Genomic DNA, 11,543 nt, shown 5'->3' on the forward strand with positions numbered 1-11,543 from the left:
GAATCCTCATCACCCCGAGTACGCAATCCAAGATGGCTACTCCGAACGTAAACGGGAAATCAAAGTTTTCAGTCAATGAAAACGTCTGAAGAAACGAACTTTTAAAATGTACTGTTTTCTAGTTGCCAACAGAATGGATCTAGAACTTGCTTATATCCGAACACGGTACCCCTTTTGTGGAGGTCACTATCGTCTTTTCAGACTCTGATAACTGGATCGCAGCAGAGCTGCCGCTTTTTTAAGACTTTCTAGTATGTCACCTATGTCATAGCGACCAGGTATGTTGCAGTATTTTGAACTGGGAAGTAGTTTTATCACGGCTTTGTTTGCTAGCGCCGCAGCCACTTTAGCTTGGATGACAACAGCGAAATGAAGACTATGCAGTTTTGTACCTAAAACTTCGCACATTTTTCTAGAGAAAATTTGTAAGTAGCATTTTAGTTTAAAATATAGCTTTGATGCTATTACAAAACAGGTTAGTGTTAGCTGCATTAGAGAAACTCGCTATCAAGTCGGATTAGCATTAGCAGGTTATATATTGTGACTGTTGAGAGGGTCCGTCAAACCCAAAGAGAGGAAGGCAAGAGAAAATTGAAAATGAAGTTGCTCTTTAAAAATGCACAGAAAATGCTGGTTTGTTGTGTTCTATTTAATTTAAACCATATTCCATTTAAAGATTCTCAATGTGTCTCATACATTTCAAAATATACTTTCAATTTTGATGGTTTTTAAGAGACAAGAAATACTCTAAAATAGTAAAACAAATTCAGATAAAATCATCAAAGTTGCATCATAATGAACAAAAAACAACGCACAAGACAAAAATGTCAGATACAACAACAATGTCATTTATTTGTTTTGTTTTAGTTTGACTCTGACTCCAGGAGGGCCACTTAAAATACAGTCAAAGGGTCGCATTTGGCCCCCGGGCCGCACTTTGCTCAGGTCTGCTCCTATGATTGAATAGCAACCAATGTTTGCTAGCATTTAAATATTTTTAAGAAATCTATTTTGCAATTGGCCCAGCGTTAGCAGTGACACAATATAGACCGATGCCAACCCAGCCGGAACACGACGTGCTGATGTGAATGTGAAACACAAAGTAGACCGAGCGTTTGCTCAGGGCTCTTTCATGCGTTTGTCTGCTTGCGCTGGTTAATAACTGCCACAGAGGCCCCGCCCACCTTCTCTCCACATGTGAGCCGTCACAGGGAGAGAATGGCGTCTGGGGATTTCCACACCGTCCAAACTCAGTGTGCGGCGCAGACGACGTGATCCCACAACAGAGGGGGAGAATGCAGGGACGCATTTGGGGTCATATTTGCGGGACGTGGTTGTGTAGTCTCCAGGAGCGGAGAGAAAAAAAAACGCACAATCAGCTTGTGCATACACACAGTGCGCTTGTGTAATCTGGCACCGCATTGTTCCTCTCAGGCTTCCTGGAAGTTTTTGTTCAAGTGACTCAGCCACAGTCTTCACCTTTCCTCTCTGGGTCCAGTATGAAGTGTGTGTTCTGTATCGTTAGATCACATTACTTCACCTTTGTTGGCGTTTCAGCTGCATTAAGGAATGAATTGTTGACCGTCATTGTTGTTTTGGTTTCCCATGATGAGCCATTTTTGAGTCTCAGTCATCTGACGGAGACTTGGAGCAGAGCTGCTTGGTCTTACTCAGCGGAGGTGCGTTGATAGGAGAGTGTATACAGTGTTGAGGAAGAGCTTCAGGACATTCTAGGCGGCTCTGTGACTCCAAGGCTTCTGCGCAGGGCCGAGCGATCCAAGCTCCTGGTGGCGATCGGTGTTGATGCCAGAGGGGCCTCCTGCCGTCGGGATGGCTGGCATGGTAGGCACAGTGCCAGTTCATTAAAAGTGAGCCAGAGAGAGAGGCAGGAACAAGGGGCTCTGTTTCTCCTGACCCGTCTGTTCGCCACTGTTCTTCCTGAAAACCTGCTGGATGTGACCTGCATGTAGACGGGGGGATCTGAAGCAGCCAGCACTTGTGATTCTAGCACTATGGTTCTGCATTCCCTCATATATTTCAGTCATACAAATACTATATGTTATGTCATGACTATTAGCTCATGGAATGAATTGTCTTTATTCACTAGATTTCATCTTTTACTCCTTTAATGTCCTCCTCTTTCCTTCTTTCTTCCTTACTTTCTTTATCCCTTCAGTCTTTTGAGCATTAATAACAGCAGATGTAGTACAAGCTTTTGTAGTACAGCATTTTACCCTCTATTATCTTTTTTATTAAAGTACAGGCCTTAAATTTTGAAAAGGATACATACAATGGTTTATGACTTGTGTAGGAAAATGCATAGAGAACAATAAAATAAAAATAAAATACATACACAGAAAAACAATGGGGATATTACAATAACTTTTTGCGATAAGGTTGTTCCATTTTGTCCATCTTTTTGTGTACAACCCAGTTTTCAGTCTCAACAGAGAGGTCAAATGCCCCATCCGCCGTATTTCTTCAATAATGCCAACTTCATACGTCAGGTCCACCCTCTGTTTTAATCTCTTCATCATTTAATAAATGAAGGACAATCCTTCTCTGTTGTCTTTTAAGTTTTTTTTTTAATCCATACATTTTTTTAAAACACTCTTCTGTTATGTATTTGTCTTTTATTTTTACCATCTACTTCCTCCTCCTTGTTTCCCTTCCTTCAGTATTTTTTTTACATTTAATATCCATTAAAAACACCTTGTCAACACTTTATTTTAATGTTTTTTGCAAGTACTTAAAATAGTTTTTTAATCTTCTCATTGCAATCAATATGAATTTAAGAAGGGAAACATCTTATTCCACTTTTCCCCTCATACATTATAATTTTGTTGACATTTTTACAACTCATAATTTTGTATATCTTTATGTTATTTACTAATATTCCATGCATCTATTGATACAAGCATCAGATTCATTCTGTATTTCCGTTTCCATCGTCCCCTGCTCCTCACGCTCATGGGAAAGTTCACACATCAGCTCATAAGAATGGACTGTAATGCAGCTCATGTAAACCACCACAGCAGTATGTCAGTCTGCTGTGGTCTCATTCAAGCTGCCGTCACTCAGCTCTCATCCCTCTCAATACTGACGCTCAGTTCTCGCGCACGGACGTATAAAGACACGTAATGCACACATAGCTGCACACTGAATCAGCGAGTCTTCGCCGCGTCCTGGTGATGACAGATGAAGACGTTGCTCCAGGTCTAATGTTTATCTGCCAGCTAAGCATTATTTCAGGTTTGGATTTGCTCTGAGGTGAACCTTCCGAGCAGAGCTGGCCAGACTGGACTCTGACCAGCCAAGGAGTTGCACAGTAGCTCTCCTGTGATAAACTCTGACCCCCTGAGCCTCCCGTGGAACACGCCTCCTGACTCTCTTCTTTCATAATAGAGATAGTGTCTCAGCTGAAGCCAGGCTTCATTTTCACTTGTCGGCAGTTCATCTTCCTTCTGCAGCGTGAACGGAGGCCTGGCGGGTCGGTGCTGTCGCGGCGGGGTCACCTGCCGGGTCCCAACACTGCTCCGAGATTCCTCACATTCCCATGTTACATGTCTCCATGTCTTTGAGGCGCAGACAGATGCTCTTTGTGCCAGAGTTGGCAGGCGTGTATCGTCACACACGGCCAGTACTCTGGGACGGACATGCCTTTAATGTGTGATAATCCTGCTCAATTTAAGCATAGAAATCCCCTGCATCCCTGAATTATCTCTTATTAATCTGCTACTCCATATTTTAATAGTAATCTGCTGTAAAACCCACGTCCTTGTTTTCCTATCACTCCTGACTACTACTACGACTGCTACTACTACGACTACTGCTGCTACTACTACTACTACTATGACGACTACTACTACTGCTACTACGACTACTACTGCTGCTACTACTGCTACTACGACTACTACTGCTACTACTACGACTACTACTACTACTACTACGACTGCTACTGCTACTACTACTACTACTACTGCTACTACTACTACGACTACTACTGCTACTACTACTACTGCTGCTACTACTACTACTGCTGCTACTACTAATACTACTACTACTGCTACTACGACTACTACTACTACTATTACTACTACTACTACGACTACTGCTGCTACTACTACTACGACTACTACTGCTACTACTACCTTGTTAATACTTCTGCTGATACATAGTACTAGTTGCATAATAAAACAGCTCTTGCTACAACTTGTATTGGCACTACTACTACTACAATCACGACTGGTACTATTTAAGTAGCTAACACATTACCAACGTTTGCAAGTACAGTTACGACCTCTTTACTGCTGCTACTATGACTACTACTACTGCTTAAGCCACCACTACTACTATTGTTAACATTTTTTATTACTGCTTCTTAGACAGTGGCAACTGCTTCTTCAGTATCCACCATCAATACTGAACTTTGTGACTACTGCTACCAACACTTAAACACAAACAACTACAACCAAATTTAAAGTCTGTTATCGCCACCCCATCAACAGCTACTTTTCCACTACTACCACATCATTAGCATGTTTCTGAGTGAAAATACAAATATTTCTACTGCTGCAACTTAAGTATAAACCAAAAATCTCTACAACTACTACCTTCTTTCATCCGTCTATAAGTACTATCCACTACTACAATGACAAAGTCCCAAACTACATATACTACCAACTTTTATGTTCTATCTTTTCACTCATCAGTACCAATAGTACTACTACCTTCACAGCTAGTGATAGTTACTTCTATGACTTTGACTTCCACTCCTCTAACTCAATAATAACCACCACTGCAGGCTTGTACTGCGAGCAAACTTTTCACTCATCTTTCAAATACGATTTTACTCTGATACTATGGCGGCTGCGCTGAGTACTACAAATATGTCAAAGTATTGCACCTGAAGCAAAAGTGCAGTGTAATGTTGTTGTTAGGTGTTTATGTGTCACACGTGTTGCTACTGTATCACAGTGACATTCTGCCACAGAGGAACAGGTTTTTACACTGCACTCTTTTATGTTTTTCTTCTCATGACCAGCAGTAACCTCTGGTTTCATCATCGCACTGAGCTGGGTGCCGTCGCCACCGCGGGGTTAATTGATGTTTATTGACGAAGGCCAGACTGACTGAAGCAACTCATCCTAATGACAGTTTATGTGCATTGACCAGCTCTGGACTGAGGCGCTGGCATGGCGGCCACACCCAGGTATCAAGGCAGATCACACCGGGGTCAAGTCGTCCCATTATCATCTTTGCCCTGTGGTTGAGTTCAGCGCGGCTCGGAATGTTTGGTTTCCAAAGCTGAGAGGTGAACAGCAACTGTTGCTACGACTGATGGCGGCGTTCAGTTGGAACTGTTTGCTAACACGCCCTGCTCAGTGTGTCGAAAGTTTACTGGCAGTCGACTTCAGCCGGGAGAGTTTCAGTGCACAGGAATGTGAAATGATATGATGCAAAGTTTCTCGTGATTCAACAGGGGTGACCTGAGAAAATATCTAGTCAGTGACTCCTCGATTATCCGGGTCACCGCGAGCTCCCCCGCGGAAAAGTGAAAATCTCCCATCCAGGCTTTCATTTTACAGTTGAGCCCTTGACCTCCTTCCGAAAACTCCTTTGGGGGTCAGACCTGCCAGATGTTCATGCTTGTCTCCATGGTGACATCATCTGGTCTTCTGGTGCTGAAGTGAGAGCATCTTCTCCCACCTCGTGACTTATACGTCTTATTTCTACTTCAGAAAACACATTACAGTAAAAATATTACAAATAATAAAAAAATAAATAAATCTATGTGAAGGTGAGTAAGTGGCTCACAAGAGACTAAGATACTCAAAAATTGAGAGAAAACATAAAAACATAAAAAAAAAAGAAAACCTAAAAATAAATCCATGAGTCCATGAAATATAAGATATATATTTTTTTATTATATAGTTTATTATTTCATATCCACTTTATTAAACAGTTAAGCAACCATTTATCATTAATATGAATATTTTCAAATTACATGGGGAATAAGATAAAAGAATGCTGCAAAATAAAATAAATGGTTTTTTTTTGTTTTTTTTCCTTTGAATCACAAGATGTCATCAATTATTAAAAAAGCAAACATAATAAATTAATAACAATTGTTAAAGGAAGGACCAAAAAATGACAAAATTAAATTTAAAATAATCATTTAATTAGTACCAAATTTAAAAAAATGCAATATTAGCAGGGATGGTTAAATATTTTTAATAAATTGGAGGGAAAAATCATGAGACATCAGTTTTAGATTTTCTCTCTGACCTCATGAGGACCACCTGTGGCCCCTTGGCCAGGTCCAGCATGGTGTGTCCAGGTGGACTGATGTTCCTACGAGTTTGAAGTCTTCTGAGTGAAGCACAAGGATTTGTAAGAAGGTTTATTTTGAATGTGCCCAGCTTGCAGTTTGGGCAGCAGGGAGGCGCGGCTGGTGTGATTCATGGAGATTGTTCTGTGCTTAACTTGTCGACGAACGTTGACTCGCTCGTCCCTCCGGGACAGAATGTTCTCTTCTATCTTTTTGTGTTTTAATCTTGCTGACTTTTTATCAGCATCCTGGTTTTTTTTTTTCTGGTGCTTGGAGATGCCATTGTTTTGGTTCTTCTGGGGTAAACAACCGGGGCAGGCCTGTGTCGCAGAGCTTCCTGAGGGAAACCTCGCTTGTTCAGGCACTTTACTCCGAAACCACAAATGCCAAACACATGGTGGGAGCGGAGGGAAGTCAGCGGCCTGTTTCTGCTGGGAGGAACTCGAAGTACTTCTGTCACACATGCTGTTTAAGTCAGTCATATTTGTCGAATTACATCACTCCACCTTACTCGTTGTTTTCTAACTTATTCACAGACGAATTTTGAAGGCTTTAGTTGATGTCAAATATCGGCACCTGTACGGGAGCTAGCGCGCTAACAAGCTACGTGACAACAACTATAGCAACTGCTTAGCACTAGCATCATTCCAAATTAGTGCTGGAGGTGTGAATTCATGTATTTAACGTAGCGACACCTGCTGGATTGTGCCGGAGGAACATGAAATCTGGAAACACGTCTGTCAGCACTGAACAAGAGATCAGGACAAGTCGAGGCACAGACTGGAAGAGTGCGTGTGTGAGATATTTGCCTTCTGATCCGCAGAAGTTCTATGCAAATGGACGACTTTTAACTCTTCCTACGTTCAACATGAGCAAATAATCTGGAAGAATTCAACATTTACAGCCTACTTTTTCATCTTTCACTGTGTAACTATGAGAAATATACTCACATGACTGCAGTGAAGATCCAGGTCAAAATGTTGTGTCGCTTTAAAAAGGCGACAATAACATATTCTGACTTGAGAAACTTGAAATATGCACAATTCTGCTGGGACGCAGTTGTGATGTTTGTGCGCCCTAAAACGCATAAATATTTGGACCTTGTCTCTGAACTGAAGCGACCGCTGCACTTAGCTAGGTAGCATCGTCATGCTAACTATGTTCACCTGATTTAATTTAGTTTGAATCATAATAAAGATATCGATATTGAACCCCTGAGTTCGATAAATACATTGGAAACTGTTGAACAGCGACGCTGAGGTTTTAGCTAGTTAGCGTTTAGCGGTACAGTTGGTCACGTCAGGATTTAATTTAGCTTGCCACTTGTTAAACCCAGTGCACTGCACAGTATCGTCGCAGAATTTTTATCACCATTTATTAATTTATATCTATCAGTTATACGTCTGTTAACTAGTTAATTTACATTGTTTGGATGCAATATTTTACTTTTTTTTTACTTTGAATAAACAGTAATATTTTCAACTACCTTTTGAATTTCATTATTTTTATATTCATTTTGCTAATCTCTAGAACAAAAAAATATATATCATATACTTGGGTTATGGTTCGGATTTGGGTTAGGGTTACAATAATATATTTATAGTGATGTTTTTAAGTTAATTTAGTGTGAATTTTATCTCAGTATTATTTGACTTTGGTTTGTTTCAAGTTCATTCTGTGTTACTGTGTATTCAGAAGTTGTGTGTCTTTTGAAAAAGTCTTTTTTTCCGTGTTAGTTAGGAAAGTATTGTCATATAGTCTCTTCTCACATCACCTTCCAACCCTACTGTGATGGCTGTCAAACATCACTTAACCTCTTCTTATTTAAAGTTTGTTTATTTGATCGTCCACACTCGGAACCACAGTCACCGGGCCGACCCGGATCACTTCGATGAGTTGCGGCGTGTTCGTCCAAATCCAACATGTAAACATCAGTTTCAGTTTCTAATCTCTTCCAGTCTGCTAATTCCCCCAATCCAGCGGCGACAGATGGTCAGGGGGGTTAATGGGTCAGAGATTCATTTAGATGAGATTTCCACTGTAGCAATAATAAGAGACCCCCCCATCCCCACACACACACACCTCCTCCTCCATCGTGTGCGTTCCATCACAGTAACCAGAGACTCTTGAGTGCCGTGTTCAAGTCAGTGTTTACGTCCACTGGCTGGTCGTCTGCATTAGCTGTGAGCTGTGTTGAAAGAAAAGACCATTTCTGTTCGCCCTGTTTACACTCGCTTTAATTCGCTCCTCTGGTCCTTACAAAGTGCTTTTGTCTGAGCCGCTCTGGAGGATCAACACCATGGGAATGTTCTCATTTATTCAGCTGTCAAACATCATGTGTCAGGTTGAATTCCGGGACGTGACAAGTGGTCACATGACATCGACTTTTACCCAAGTGAAACACTTTATATGGAACATTCGGGGTGTTTGAAACAAAATATTTGTCATCATAAAAATCACTATTAAAAAGTATTTTTTTAAATTGATCGCAAATTGAGCAGAAAAATCTCTATGACAACACGTTGGATAACAAACACAAACGCTCATTCACAAGTTAAAAAAAAACTCATTTGACTATTTAAATTCCGAAACAGTCATCTTTAAACAACGGGAATATTCCACATGTAGACCACGTGACTTGCCTGCTACCTATCTTAAATGGGTCGCGCCAGCTCACCTGCGCCCCCTCTTGACCGGACGGTGGTACTTCCCAAAACTGGACAGCTGTTAATAAAGAGCATTTATGCTTCGTTTCATACGTCAAATCCCTGCCAACAGCTTTGTCTTTTAATGTTTACACGCATGATCCCGCGTGATCCGACCAATCCCAGGCCGCCGTCCCACCACTCCGGATTTAGGCTGCGCAGGATTAGATCCTGAACTCTGGTTGTTTAGTGGCCGCTCCAACCTTCTCCCCTCCAAGTGACAAAAACAGCCAGACAAACAAAGATCTGGATCCGGCAGCCAGCCACTGGAGATCTTAAATACAGTTGTTGGATTATCTGAGGAGGCACGAGCGAGGTCACCATGGTCCTCCTGACCCACGACCTCCACTCCAACTTCTACTGTTTCCCAACGAGCAGGAGGAGAGGTGAGTGAGAGTTGTTTGGTCGAGAAGCAGATGGGAAACTCACTTTAGCCGAGCGCTAAAACATTTTCATAAAGATAGGAATGTTATCAGCAGCGTCTTTTTACTCTTGTCAATGCCACAAGGTGCAGGTTACATAATACTATGGAAGGTATGTAAAAAAAAAAAAAAACTAAAGAAGTTGAATACATTTAAAAAGATTTAATAAGTAATAATAGAAATGAAGAAGTACGCTCTAATGGAAAAAGCAAAGATGTGTCAGTCCAGTCTTTCACAATATTGTATTCCGTGTAATGTGAATTCATGCTTTCATGTTAAATAATAATTCTCAAATAAAAAAATAGAGTGATCTTGCGCAACTACTGGTGAAAAATGAAAAAGTATTACTGGACAAAAAAGATTTAAAATGAATGTTAATGCATTATATTGACATAAATAGCATCGGCTCATTTAAAAAACGTTCCGTGGGTGGTGATTATTTTGAAATTTTATTATGTTGCTTCAACAATATATAAAATTATCTGAGGTAATATATATAAATATATTTCAATCAGAAATGATATTGCACGAATGAATCATTATTATTAAAATAAATCTAATTCTCGTGGTGCGTTTAGGTACCACTAGAATGATCTGAAAAGTTTGTGAAAAAGTCTTTATATTAAATACAACTTTATACTGAATAATGGTGTTTTGTCAGAGCGCAGCCGTGTGAACACATGAATTCGCATTAAGTGAGTGACAGTGTCAATTCAAGACTCTGAACTATGTGAATACCGAAGAGCCGGACCATCGCGACGGACTGGTTCTCCCCAGTGACCAGGCCGACTTCATCTCTGTTTGTTTCTAGGTTGCCGGGCGACATTATTCCTGCTGAAGTCTTTCATAAATTGTTCACAGTTATAAATGACTTCTAATGCTCTTACAGACACATACACTGTGGCGGTGTTTAGCGGCTGTAGCTCAGCGGGAGGCTAATTCTGGCTGGGTCTTTTTCACCCAATGAAGTTCTGTAAGAAGCTAAAAAGGGAGCAGCTGTTACATAAAGCAGGTTGTAAGTGCGGCGATCGGCCGGTGTGGTTGCGTCACCTCCACGTGCTCACAGTTATAGACAGATTTTATCTCGGATTGTTGGTGTTTATGAGCGGATGAACACGTTATTCTGGTTCCACTTGTGACGGCTTCAATTTGTCTCATGTGCTGCTTCCTCATTAGCTGCCACTGATGACAAACGTGCTGCTAAAAGTGACACTTTTTCTAGTTTAATTAAAGGCTGTAAAAGATAATCTGCTTTCCAACTCGCCCCAGTTTAATCCGGCAAGTTCAAGCTCAGGGGTGTTTCCTGAGCTACTCTGTGATTACCTCTGCGAGGCCATATGGCTGCTGTGTTTGAGTGGATCCGAGCTGACCCTCTTCCCGCTCCACCTCAGCCGCACCCAAGATCCACGATGACGACAAGACCCCGGCGCCGCCACATCTCCAGGAGAACGTGTTCGCTGAAGCCAGCAGGCCCAAGTACCTGGAGGACCTCCACTCTGAAGCGCAGGAGGGGCTGAAGCTGATGCAGCAGGAAGGTAAAGGAGTCTCTTGGACTCCAATGGCACCAGGAGACGTCACTAAACTCCCTGTCTCCCTACAGAAACCAGTAATGGGGTGGAGTTCCAGGACAACGAAAGCACAATTGTAGGTGGCCCCCATCGCTTCTGCTTTAACTTCAACCTATTGATCATTTTCTCTCCTCTGCTAGTCAACGATGGACGTCCAAACAGACGGCGAGAGCACGGGGTTCATGACCGACAGCACCATCGCCGACTCGTCCTCAGTGATCTCAGCCAAGTCCTCCATCTCCACCAGGTCATCGCGATCCGGACTCACACGGCAAGGTAATGTACCACATCTTCATTTCCCTATGCAGTGGTCCGACTCCCGCCTCTCTTGAAATGGCCAAGACAGTTGCTCCATGACCTTTGCTTGTTGCAGGATCGACGTTCAGGCCACTGAACTCTGAGAACAAGCCGGAAAAGAAAAAGACGAGGCGTCGACAGAGAAAGTCGGTGGAGGGTATCCCCAGGCACGTCCAGAAGGAACTCGGTATGAAGCTTCTCGTTCAAAACTCTACCTGGA

The 11,543-nt window shown here is 41.9% G+C and overlaps 1 protein-coding gene across 2 annotated transcripts in view; it reads left to right on the forward strand.

The window, feature by feature from the left end:
- The window catches only part of LOC128746961 (uncharacterized protein KIAA1522 homolog), a 29,199-nt gene that overhangs the window by 12,688 nt on the left and 4,968 nt on the right, over positions 1-11,543 (forward strand). For both annotated transcript variants that reach the window (XM_053844383.1, XM_053844384.1), the window contains 4 exons: positions 10,850-10,993; positions 11,059-11,102; positions 11,167-11,302; positions 11,400-11,510. In XM_053844383.1, the coding sequence (XP_053700358.1) occupies positions 10,850-10,993; positions 11,059-11,102; positions 11,167-11,302; positions 11,400-11,510 (435 nt within the window). The remainder of the gene's footprint in view (positions 1-10,849; positions 10,994-11,058; positions 11,103-11,166; positions 11,303-11,399; positions 11,511-11,543) is intronic.

Source organism: Synchiropus splendidus, chromosome 16, assembly GCF_027744825.2.
Source record: "Synchiropus splendidus isolate RoL2022-P1 chromosome 16, RoL_Sspl_1.0, whole genome shotgun sequence".
NCBI lineage: Eukaryota > Metazoa > Chordata > Actinopteri > Syngnathiformes > Callionymidae > Synchiropus > Synchiropus splendidus.